At 36.3% G+C, this 13,597-nt stretch overlaps 1 protein-coding gene across 6 annotated transcripts in view; it reads left to right on the plus strand.

The window, feature by feature from the left end:
* The window catches only part of Stxbp5l (syntaxin binding protein 5L), a 179,963-nt gene that overhangs the window by 32,084 nt on the left and 134,282 nt on the right, over positions 1–13,597 (plus strand). For all 6 annotated transcript variants that reach the window (XM_042668305.1, XM_042668311.1, XM_042668310.1 and 3 more), the window contains exon 3: positions 6,708–6,805. In XM_042668305.1, the coding sequence (XP_042524239.1) occupies positions 6,708–6,805 (98 nt within the window). The remainder of the gene's footprint in view (positions 1–6,707; positions 6,806–13,597) is intronic.

A 13,597-nucleotide genomic window follows, 5' to 3' on the forward strand; every position in this document is an offset into this window, starting at 1 on the left:
AAGGCATGGCATACATCATTCCAGGCTCTTCTTGTCTCTGCTAAAAAATTGAAGTTATTCTAATTGCTTTCCCTTTATAGGTGATGATCTTTTCTCCTTATCAGCTATAAGGATCCTGTCCTTGGTCTGAATTGATCCTGTGTGGATTATAATGTGACAGTGGGATGTCCTGTTCTGGTCTGGTCTGTTTGGGGTTCTAAAAGCTTCTTGTATCTGAATAGGCCTATCTTTTTGCATGTTTGGGAAGTTCTCTGTGAGGATCCCATTAAATAAATTTCCTAGACCATTAACTTCTGTCTCTAGGTGCTCCTCTACACCCATTTTCTTCAGATTAGGCCTTCTGATAGTGTCTTCTAAATGTTGAATAGATCTATCATATTTCTTGAATTTGTCTTAGATAGTTGTATGTTCTTTATCTATAATATCTAGGCTATCTTCATCCCCAGAGATTCAGTCTTCTGCATGGTCTAATCTATTGTCAAGACTTTCTACTTTGTATTTATTTCCTTTCCTTCTAATTGGTTGGCTTTCATGGCTTCAAATTTTTGTTGGAACTTTGTTTTAGATCTTGTATTAACTTCTTTACTTTCTTAATTTGGTTTTCAGTGTTCATTCTCAAATCCCTTAGTTGATTGGTTATGGTTTCATTGGACTCCCTTTCCTTCTGACGGGCTCCATTCAGCATTCCCTTTGTGACCTCCCTAGATTCCTTAAGCTGGTTATGGATTCCATGAATGCCTCCATTGGTCTTTGTCTATTCTCATCCTGCTCACACAATTCCTGTATTACTCTTTGATTAGCTTTCTCATGCTCATGAAATTCCTGTATGAATCTTTGTCTATTTTCAGCCTGCTCATGCAATTTCTGTATTAATCTTTGATTAGCTTCCTCATGATCACGAGATTCTTGTATTAATTTTTGACTAGCCTCATTATGTTAATGAAGTTCCTCTATTAATCTTTGGTTAGCCTCATCGCACTCCCTATCAAGCTCACACTGAGTCCTTTGCAGGTGTTTAATATTTTCATTCAGCATGTTTACCAGTACTGTTTGTAGGGCTTTTTGGGAATTCTCCTCTGGATTATTCATTAGCTGTCCTGTCACCTGATTATCATGAGTGGGAGTTGAGATACCGGGACTTGCCATTTTTCTTGTGTTTTTCTGGCTTATTCTGCCCATTTGGTATGAAAGGAAAACCAATTTTGCTCTAGAACATTATTTTAATGTTTAAGCATCAACCAGAACCCTGCAGTTGCATAGATTGATTGACATAGTCAAAATGAGTACAGATACAATCTAGTTCAACAATCAACTATGGGTTAATGGACTAAGAATGTCAAAGAGGAAGTCAGCAGAAATTAATATGTTTAGGGAGAATTGTGGGGAGAAAATAAGATTAGAGGAATATGGAGAGGTAAAAGGAAAGAGTGAATTTAACCAAGACCTAATTTCAGAGAGGAAACCAATAGAAGGAAAATAGGAAAGAGATAAAGAAACAAGAAAAAATGAAAAAAAAATTAAATTTAAGAAATAAAACACTTAAAATTATATAAGTATAAGGAAATAATACTGATAGAGGAAAAGGATAGAAAGAGCAGGAGAGAGATAAAATAGAAAAATGAAAAATTAAAAAAATAAAAATGAAAAATGAAACAGTTATATAAGTATAAAGAAATAATACTACTATTAAAGGAGTTAAGGCTAAGGATTTGCAAATTGAGTCATCAATTTTTGAATTATGCATGCACACAATGAAGGATAAGGCCTAATAATCAACGACAGGTGTATATCTGGGAATGAGCAGAACAGCAATTAAGTCACACACACACACACACACACACACACACACACACACACACACACACACACACACAAAGACCAAGCTGGGAGCTGGTGGCTCACGCCTATAATCCTAGCTTCTCAGGGCTGAGATCTGAGGATCATGGTTCAAAGCCAGCCCAGGCAGGAAAGTCTGTGATACTCTTATCTCCAATAAACCACTCAGAAAACCGGAAGTGATACTGTGGCTCAAGTGGTAGAGTGCTAGCCTTGAGCTGAAGAGCTGAGGCACAGCGTCCAGGTCCAGAGTTCAAGCCCCACGACTGACCAAAAAAAAAAAAAAGACCAAAAGGGAAGAAAGTAAAAAGAGTTTAAAACAAATGCACACTCCCCCTCCCACATACACATAAAATAAAAATTATGAGAAAATAGAAAAAAATTACAAAATAGCTAGAAAAAAGAGTTCTTTGATTCTCTTGGGGTAGGGGATCTTGTAGCTCCCATGTCTGTAAACAGTCTCTTGGTGGAGTCTCTGGTTTGCTTGTGGTGTTTGATTTTCCTGTGCCTTGATTGGTTTCTTAAGTCAGTTGGCTTGAGCAGGCTGAAAGAAGCTCTGCCTTACCCAGGACTTTATGATCCTCCTCCCAGGCTAATTTAGTGGGAGGGAGATCTGCTTTGAGTAACACAAAAGAAGGAGATGGCTGTTTCCTCTAGCTTGGAGTTGCTGAGATGAAGCTATGTTTTAGGTAGGGTTGAAGCCTGTGAGCAATCATTAGATTTTCTCTGAGGGGCTAGCTCCTAAGACACTCACAGAGCCCAGTCTGAAACCATTTTCAGGATTTACTGAGTTTCAATTCTTTTTCTTTTACCCCTCCTGCTGCTGGGTCTGGGGCCTATGCTGCAGTGGGGAGGGGCAGCCTCTGGCTCTGTTTACCCAGTGAAGAAAGTCACTCCTTGATGGGCGGGGCTTTCTCTGCCTGGGAAGGGCAACTTTCCCCTGGGTGGAGTTGAGCCCTGCAAGTCAGGTTCCTGTGATCTGTTGAATGGCTCCTATTGTCTTCTTCCAAGGCCTGAGTTGCATGCTAGCTGCTCTGACCGGGTTTTTTGTCAGTATCAAAGATGGAGTTCTTCTCCAGTGGCGGGGGAGAAGCTACCTTCTCACTGATGCTCCAAGAGGAGTGAGGATGTCTTAGGGTGTATTCACGCCTGTCCCTTGGTTTCTGGCCATCCTTAGTCTGAGACTGTCTGTGATCAGCAAGATGAAGATTTCTGCTCCTTGTCAGTTCTTGCTGGCAGTGAGTAGAATCCACTTGTGCACCACCTCTGGCACCTTTATTCTGGGCTCTCTCTGTTAATATGGAGGCCTCTGCAGCAGCCACCGCCACTGCCACTGCAGACACCAGCAAGTGCTTAGATCTGTCTCCTTAACCAAGGTGCCTGGATTTTTCCTCTCTGGCCAAACTCTCTGTACTATGATGGGACACTTAGTTTGACTCTCTAGTCTAGGACTTTTCACTGGAACACTAAAACTGCTTTCTATGCAAGAGCTTGTTTAGCCTCCATCTTCTCCTCTGCCATCTTCCTCCAGACTCCTCATCAGTTTTTCAATGTTAAACCAACCTTGAATTCTTGAGGTAAATCTCACCAGATCCTAATACATATATATATATATATATATATATATATATATATATATATATATATATTTTAACACAAAGAAATAACATGTTTTTTTTTTTTATTGTGAAAAACTGTACAGAGGGGTTACAATTACATGGGCAAGATAATGAGTACATTTCTTATCAAGCATTGTAGCCTCCTCCTTTGTTTACCCTTCCCATCCCTTCCCAGCCTCCCCCCTCCCCACCCAATCTTCCCCTACCCCCCCACCAAAGTTGTAAAGTTCGTTTTCGACATGACAACTTGTACTTCTCATTGTTGGCAACGGGTCCACCTGTATCCTTATTTAAACGACTTGTTTTTCCCCTTCCCCTCCACAAATTATATCGACATCAAATACAGTGAAAGCAGGGGTTATACTGTGGGGGAGGGACATACAAAGCAACAAAGAAATAATCATATAAATGCGTTAGAAACAAATGCATGAAAGAAAAAAAACATTTAAATACATATCTTAGGGTTCATTTTCCTAACATCACCTTATCTGATCTTTTCTGCTTGATTCATACATATCCTAATACATATATTTTTATATATTGCTAGAATGTATTTGATAGAATTTTGCTAAGGATTTTTGTATATAAGAGTTACCAGTATTTAGTTTTTTCTAATGATGGCCTTACCTGATTTTGTTATCAGGATTAATACTGTCCTCAGAAAATGAGATATAAAATGTTTTCATCTTTTCCATTATTTTGAAGAGGAGCTATATTCTAATATTTTATAATTCATATTGCTCTGAGAAATATTATGAATCTCTTTCTTTTGATAGATTTGTATTTTTTAGTTTAAATGAGGAAAAATTTTATGAGAATCAAGAGGTAACTTACCCTAGGCAAGGATCAAAATTAGCAATTGGGGAGGGTATACATTTTTACCAAATATTATACAGAATACCATGCATTCTTTAATAGATCCTAGGAGAGAAGAACATTATGCTTTGGTTACCAATTACATCAGGGGACAAAGATCAATTCTATGCTACTGATTTTGAACAGAAGTCCAGACACTTCATCCCATGTCATTTTGATATCAAGAACTACAAAGACAATCAGCTTTAATAATGTCTGTCAGTCCCTCAATGATCAACAGTCTTTCTGGATAGCTGTCACAGAACATTTGGCTACACCAAACCCTCTCATGGTTTGATATTTAGAAATAGATCTTGCCAGATGGGTATTAAAGGACTGCATTCATGAGACATCCTTTCCCAACACCAATCTAACTAAGAATTCTCTGGAGCATATGCAACAGTAGTTGGCTAATAGTATCAACAGTGGTTGGTTAAGAAAAATCAAGAAATATTTGTATTAAAAAACAAGTTAGAGCCAGGCGCCAGTGGCTCATGCCTGTAATCCTAGCTACTCAGGAGGCTGAGGTCTGAGGATCATGGTTCAAAGCCAGGTTGGGCCAGGAAAGTCCATGAGACTCTTATCTCCAATAAACTACTAGAAAACTGGAAGTGGCACTGTGGCTCAAACAGTAGAGCGCTCTCCTTGAGCTGAAGAGCTGAGGGATAGCTCCGAAGTCCAGAGTTCAAGCCCCACGACCAACAACAAAAAAAAAAAGTTAGATGACCTTAAACGTTTCCTTGTGTGTGTAGCAATACTGAGATTTTCAAGTCCCAGTTCAGAAAATCTTAGCTGACCTTTAGCTTTTTTGCTTCAGGCTAGCACTCTACCACTTCAGCACAGCTTGATTTCTAGCTTTTTGCTTGTTAATTGGATGAAAGTATCCCATGCACTTTCCTGCCCCAGTTGGCGTAATAACTGATTCTCAGGTCCCAGACACCCGAGTAGCTAGGATTACAGACCTGAGCTATTGGTGGTGTTTACACCAAGATATATTGTGGAGTGGAAATAACAGTTTATATGTATATTATGTAATATGTATATATGTACATGCTCATAGATTCTTTAAAAGAAAAATTATGTAAAATTACATAAATTGTTCCAACTTTTCTAGGGGAATAAAAGTTTTAGATTGACTACATGCTCTGATTTGTCTTTCTGTCTTTCAATACTTCCAGATGCGGTATTATATAATAAAATATTTAACTTAAAAATAGTTTGTGGTATCCTAAATTCTTGGATAAACTTGATATATTATGTCTTTTTTCTGATCTCTGAGTCCTCTTTTCAAAGTTATAGCATATCCCATTTTGAAATTAATTTCTAACATTAGATTTACCTTTTCATATGTCAATCATTTCTCTTTAATGAGGTTATGAAAGTTTTATATCTTTCTTTTCTTTTTTTGTTTAACATTATATAAATATGAAAGCTTTTAACAACACAAAAATTGAAAGAACCTAAATTTGAACACTAAGGTGTATGGTCTTGCCTCCTAGATTTGCTAATAGTTTTAGCTGTCTTCACTTTATTATGTATCTATCTGTTCTCTCCTCCATCTATGAATATTACTTTGGGGTGCACTGTCAGGTTGAAGATGTATACTTTAGCATTTCAGATGTATCAATAATTAGAGTTTAGTATTTTAAATAATTTTAAGCTTTTTGGAGTACAACTTACATACAAAAAACCCCTAAGCCTTATTATTCTCTTTGATAATTTTTTAATAATACAAACCTTTACCAAAATGTAGAGCATTACTTTCACTAAGCAAAGCTATTTCATACTATTTCCTAGTCACTCCTCCTGAAGATAACTAAAATTCTGAGTTTTCACTATTGATTAGTTTTGCTTATTCAAAGTTTAATACAAATTTATATTCTTCATACAGTATAAACTTTTTTTTTTGCTTATTCCTTCTTTCATTTAGTATAATGTTTCTGAGAATCATCCATGATGCTGTATTTAAAATCTATCAGTAGTTTATATCTTTCAATTGCTGAGTGGTATTTTATTCTGTATACCACAGGATTTAAAGAAGTTCTTATGACAGACACCTGTATTGTTTCCAATTTAAACCTGCTAGCAAATCATTTCTGGAGGCATCATTTTAATTTTCCTAGATGCATAAAGTGAGGAATTACTAAGTCATTGGGTATTTTATTTTATAAGAAGCCAAAAGACATTTTTCTAAAATAGTTGTAAAATGTCATATTTTATACTTTCATCATCAATATGTGATGGTTTAGGCTATTCCTTATCCTTGTCAACATTTGAGAATACTTTTTTCTTTTAAAAATAATTATAATCATTGTGCTCATGCTGTAATGTTATATTATTTTCATTTTCATTATTTGTTCCATGATGACTTTCTTTGTATTATTTGTTCTCTTTCAGACAGTTCGGCATGGTTTTCCTTATCAGCCCACAGCAATGGCCTTTGATCCAGTTCAGAAAATCTTAGCTATTGGGACAAGAACAGGTGCTATACGAATGTATCCTTAATTATTGGCTCATTATTCTCTACATAAGTAAAGTTCCTTTAACATTTTAGGTAAGTAAATAATTTTTGATCAAATAAAGGTTATTACATCTTTAGAAATGAATAAAATTGTAAAAATCTATGCTGCCAAATTTATTGGAATATTTTAAAATTGTTATTATACAGGTGTACAGAAGGGTTATAGTTACATAAGTTACATAAAGAGCACATTTCTTTCCTTCACTCTCTCCCAATTTTTCCCTCCCATCCTCACCCACAAGTTGTATAGTTCATTTTTTAGATTGTTGTGTCTCTGCACCATTGCTGCATTAGTTCACCATTTGTTCATTTCTGTGTCCCCCACTTACCCTCCGAAAGACAAAGGAACAACAGGAAAAAAATAGCCACAAAGAAAGAAAAAGACCTCTTGTTTCTATTTCAAAAATATTATTTTACATAATCAAAGGCACAGAGGTGCCTTTTTGTTCCTCTCCTAAGAATATCTTCTTTGGTCTCACAGTGGGACTGTAGATTTATCATGTCTCCATATGTTTTAGATCTAGTGTCTGCATATGAGAGAAAAACATGCACTATTTGTGTCTTTGAGATTAGCTTACCTCACTTAACATGATTGTTCTACATCCATCCATTTCCCTGCAAATGACGTAATATTCTTCCTAATATGTATAGGCACCACATTTTTTTGGATCCACTCATCTGTTGTAGTGCATCAAGACTGTTTCCACAATGTAGTTATTGTGAATAGTACAGCAATGAACATCGATTTGTAAGTGTCTACGGTATCCTGGCTCCTGATGTTCTGGGTAGATGTCCAGGAGTGGCTGGGTCATAGGGAAGATCTATCTTTAATTTTTTTGAAGAACCTCCAGACTGCTGTTACTGTACAAAGTGGCTGTACTAGTTTATGTTCCACCAATAGTGAAACAAAGTTTCTTCCCCTCCACATCCTTGCCAACATTTGTTGTTCAAATTCACAATGTTGGCCAATCTAACTGGGATGAGATAGAACATCAGCATTGATTTGATTCACATTTCCTTTATGGTCAAGGATGATGAGCATTTCCTCATGGTTTCTTTGACATTCTTATCTCTTCTTCTGAGATGTCTCTCCTTAGCTCCTTTGCCCATTTAACTTTGGGAGGGGTTAGTTACTTGAGCTCCTTTTGTATTTTGGATATTAGGCCTTTGTTGGATGTATTGCTGGTCAAGACCCTCTTCCAGTCTGTTGACTTTTTCTAGTTGAGGAACCATGTCCTTTGCTGTACGGAAACTTTTTAGTTTGATATAATCCCACTTGTCAAGTCTTTCTCCTATCTGCTGTGCCCTGGAACCCTTTTCAAAAAGTTTCTGCCTATACCTATGAGTTCTAGTGTTTCTACTACTCCCTCTTGCAGTAATTCAGTTTCAGGTCTGACATTGAGGTCTTTGATCCATTTTGAGTTGATATTAATGCATGGTGACAAACTGGGATCCACTTTTTTGGGGGGAGGGGCCCGGTTGTGGGGCCTGAACTCTGGGCCTGGGCACTGTCCCTCAGCTCTTCAGCTCAAGGCTAGCATTCTACCACTTGAGCCACAGAGCCACTTCTGGCTTTTTGCTTTTTGCTTATGTGGTGCTGAGGAATTGAACCCTGGGCCTCATGCATGCAAGGGAAGCACTCTACCACTGAGCCACCTTCCCAGCCCCGAGGGATCCACTTTTTGTGTTCTACATATGGTTGCCCAGTTTTCCCAACATCAATTATTGAAGAGGCTGCCTTTTTTCCACTGTATATCATTGGCTTCTTTATCAAATATCAGATAACTTTAAGAATAAAGTTTTATTTTCAGGTCTTCTAATTTTCTCCATTCATCTTCAGGTTTATTTTTGTGCTTTACTAAGGTGTTTTTGTTATTATAGCTCTGTAGTAGAGCGTGAGGGGTAGATTGTGATACCACCAGCATTGCTTTTGTTGCCTAAAATTGTTTGGCGGTTCTAGGCCTTTTGTTGTTCCATAAGAATTGGATTCTCTCTCTATCTTAGTAAAGAATATCATTGGGATTTTGATAGGATTGTATTGAATTTGTAGATCACTTTTTGCAGTATGACCATTTTCATAATATTCTTCCTATCCATGAACATGGAAGGTCTTTCCATTTCCTCTTGTCCTTTGTGATTTCTTTCCTTCACTATAAAACTCTTTCGCTTCCTTGGTTAGGTTTATTCACAGATACTTTATTACTTTTTTTTGAGGTGATTGCAAATTGGATTGTTTTCTTGATTTCCCTTGCTGCTTGTACATTGTTGGTATATAGAAAGGGTACTGATTTTTGTGGGTTAATTTTGTATCCTGATATTTTGATTATTGGCATATTTTTAATATCTTTAATATCAGTATTGGTGTCCCTTGTTTAATTCTGATTATTGGTAGTCTGTGGATTTTTGTTTTGTTTTTTGTGCTGGCATTAGGGCTTGAATGTGGAGTCTGGGTTCTGTCCCTTATCAGTCTGATTTCAAACTGTGATCCTTAGATCCCAGCTTTTCTTGTAGGTAGGATCATAGCCATTTGCCACCAGTGTCTGAATGTATTTTTCCTTTTTCTGAATCTAGCTAGAAATTGATCAGTTCTACTGATTTTCACAAATTATCAACTTTTAGGTTCATTGCATTCCTATATTGTTTTCCTTTGTTTTATTTCATTAATTTCTGCTCTGGTATTTTTTTTACTTATTTTTATTTTTTTCAGTTTCTTAAAGATTGAAGCAATATTGAGAACTTTCCTTTTTGAGAACTTTCCTTTTTTCCTAATATTTGACACTAGTTCCATAAATGTACTCTTGGCTGATTTAATGTTATTCCAGCTTTTCAAATTAAACCTTGTATTCTGAGATAATCGTGAATTTACAGGTATGTGTAAGAAATAATACCGAGAAATCCCATGTACTCTATCATCACCCAATTTCCTCCAGTTGTAACATCTTACTAAAATACAATATAATATTACAGCCCGAATGTTAATATTGACACAGTCAAGATATAGGACTTTTTCTGTCATCAGAGGGATTCCTCATTTTGCCTATTTATAGTGATATTCTGTTACTCTTAACTTCTCTATCCCATATTTGAACTCTTAACAACCACTAATTTCTTCATTTTCATAGCTTTGCTATCTCAAGAATGCCACATAAATGGAATGACACAGTTTTCATAAATGTCCAAGAGTACAACTGGGGAATAATCCTGGAAGTTGCATGGTTTCAATTTTTAAAAAATGTAGTTCAGGTGGGGACTGGTGGCTCATGCCTGTGATTCTAGCTAGTCAGAAGGCTGAGATCTGAGGATCACAGTTTGAAGCCAGCCTGAGCAGAAAAGTCCTGGTGTGACTCTTATCTTCAATAAACCACTCAAAAACCAGAAGTAGTGCTGTGGCTCAACTGGTAGAGTACTAGCCTTGAGCACAAAGAGGCTCAGGGACAGTGCCCAGGCCCTGAGTTCAAGCTCCACAACTTACAAAAAAAATAAAGAAGAAGAATGTAGTTCAGAGTTATAGTCATAATACCACCATCCTTCTTTGTATATAGTTCATCTTACAAAGCTAAAACACTGCAGGGGGTATCACAATAACAGATTTCAAGCTCTACTATACAGCCATAATAACAAAAACAGCTTGTTATTAACACAAAAATAGACCCAAAGACCAATGGAGTAGATTAGAAGACCCAGAAATAAAACTACAGCTGATATTTGACTAAGGAGTCAAAGACATACAGTAGAAAAAACATAGCCTCTTCAACTATTGGTGCTGGGAAAAATGGGCAGCCGCATGCAGAAAACTATCACTGTGTACTAACATCAATTCAAAATGGATTAAAAACCTCAACATCAAACCTGAAACTCTGAAACTACTCCAGGACAAAGTAGGAGAAACACTAGAACTTACAGGCACAGGCAGGAACTTCCTGAACAGAGTCTCAGGGTCACAACAAACTGGAGAGAGACTTGACAAATGGATACCTTTAAATAAAATTTCTGCACAGCTAAAGACACAGCTACCAAACTAGAAAGACAGCCAACCAACTACGAAAAGATATTTACCAGCAATATATCAGACAAAGGCCTAATATCCACTTTATAGAGGGAGCTCAAGAAATGAATCCCTCCCAAATCTAACAAACCAATCATTAAGTGGGCAAGGGAGCTAAAGAGAGACTTCTCAGAAGAAGCGGTTCAAATGGCAAAGAAACACATGAGGAAATGTTCATCATCCCTGAGATACCACCTTACCCCAGTCAGAATGTCCTATATCTTAAATTCAGACAAGGACAAATGCTAGTGGGGATGTGGAGAAAGAGGAACCCTACTGCACTTCTGGTGGGAATGTAAACTAATACAACCACTCTGGAAAGCAATCTGGAGGTTCCTCAGAAAACTAAACATAGACATACCCTTTGACCCAGCCATACCACTCATAGGCATCTTTCTGAGCAACAGGAACCAGGATACAACAAGGATACCTGCATTTCCATGTTCATTGCTGCACTGTTCACAATAGCCAAGATATGGAAACAACACAGATACCCAACTACAAGTGAATGGATCACAAAATTGTGATATAAATCTATATATAATGAAATTTTACACAGCAATTAGAAAGGATAAAATAATGGCATTCGCAAGGAAACTGATGGAACTAGAACAACATGTTGAGCAAGGTAAGCCAAGATCAGAGAGACAAATGACACATGTTCTCCCTGATATGCAGATGTTAAAATTAAAATGCAATGAGATATGACAAAGTAAAATGGGACTCAAGTCATCCATACACATGAGACCAAAAGAGTATAGTCTCAGGAGAAAAATACCAAATTGAAACACCCATTCACCCCTTCATTTGTACATAAAACAATAGGCATACTGAAAAGAACGCCAACGATAAGGAACAAAGGACCTCTTCTTAAATTGTCCTATCATTTTTAGATGATTCTGTATTCTTTACCTCATTATGGTGTAAACACAGGCACATCTGGGGGAAGGTGAAATAAGTGGAAAGTGGATGAAAAAATGCAACAGAGTGGCTCATCAGCTGCACTGGACATTGATGAAAGTAAACTAAACAACTCAAGGGCAGTGATGGGAAGGAGGGAATGAGAGAGAGGGAACAGCTGATACTAAGCAAAAGGAAAGAAATGTACATATCACCCGATTTGTAAAAAAAATAATTTTATTCTTAAAGATCGTAGACTTCATAAGCAATGTAGATTTAGATAATGATGACTATCATTGTGAAGATTAAAATGTGTTTGGAACTTTAAAATAAGTTAATTTAAAAAAGAAATGTACTCTTACCTGACTTATGTAACTGTAACCCCTCTGTATGTCACCTTTATAATAACAATAAAACATTTTTTAAAAGAAAAAAGCTAAACTGCTGGACTATGTATGGTGCCACATGCCTATGATCCTTCTACTTTGTAACTGGAAATTAGGAGGATTATGGTTTGAACCCAGGCAAAGAACAACAAAAATATTAGTAAGACTCTAGTCTCAACCAAACAAGCTGGGTTTGGTGTTATACCTGTAATTCCAGCCATATGAGAAGTATAAATAGGAGTAAAAGGCTACAGTTCCAGGAAAAAAGTACAAGATGCTATCTGAGAAATAACTAAAGCAAAAATAACTAAAGCAAAAATGGGCTGATGGTATGATTCAAGAGGTAGAGCACCTGACTAACATAAGGCTTTGAGTTCAAACCATACTACCTCCAAAACACAAATGGAAACCTCATAACAACTAAATGATAACTCCAATTCCTCTCCTTTCTTAGCTCTGGGCAATGAAGAACTTCATCTACTATGTTAAATACAAATGAGAAAGTTGTAAGCCTTTGATAATCTTGATCTTAAAGGAAAAGCTTTTTGTTTTTATAGCAATTGAATTTGATGTCTGGTGTGAGTTTTCATCTGTAATCCTTACTAAATTGAGATAGTTTCTTATTGGTTTATTGTTATTTTTTTACATATGGAAGTATGTTGGCAAATGCTTTTTTTACTGCTTTAGGTAAGATGATTGGGCTTCCCTCCCCCCCCCCCCATTTTATTAAGTGGTGTATTACATTGACTGATTTTCATAGGTTGAATCATCCCTACATACCAGGAGCAAATCCCCACAGGTTATATATCTTGTACTGTCTTTGGCTTTGGAATCAGACAAATGTTGGTCTCAAGAATGAATTAGGTATTATTCCCTCATCCTCAAATTCCTTTATCAATTTGTAGCAGTGACTTATTTTCACTTTTTTTTTTTTAGTAATTTAGTCTTCTTTTGTTCATCTTGTTAAAGTTTGTCATTTTTTTATCTTCCTAAAGAATCAGTATTTGATTTTAATGATTTTTCTCTGTTATCTCTAATCTTTATTATTATTTTTCTTTGTTAACTTTGTTAGTTTCCTACTTCCTTAAGTTATAAACTTAGGTTATTGCTTTTGTACATCTTAAAAAGTATTTATAGCTATACATTTATATCTATATCTATATGTTTCTGTCTTAGCACTATTTTTGGTGTTCCCATGAGTTATGGTATGTTGTATCTCCATTTTCATTCATCTTTACAATTTTTCTAATTTATCTTCAGATTTCTTCTGTCCATTAGTTGCTAAAGTTTATTAATTTTTAAAGTATTTATGAATTTCCTACTTTAACTTCTCCTGCTGATTTCTAATTTCACTACATTATGACTGGAGAAGATTTTGTATGATCTCTTATCTTGTGGTCTACTGAAACTTAATTATTATCCTGTCTTAAAATCT

The sequence above is a fragment of the Dipodomys spectabilis genome, unplaced genomic scaffold (assembly GCF_019054845.1).
Source record: "Dipodomys spectabilis isolate Male_0828 unplaced genomic scaffold, ASM1905484v1 ptg000017l, whole genome shotgun sequence".
Classification (NCBI taxonomy): domain Eukaryota; kingdom Metazoa; phylum Chordata; class Mammalia; order Rodentia; family Heteromyidae; genus Dipodomys; species Dipodomys spectabilis.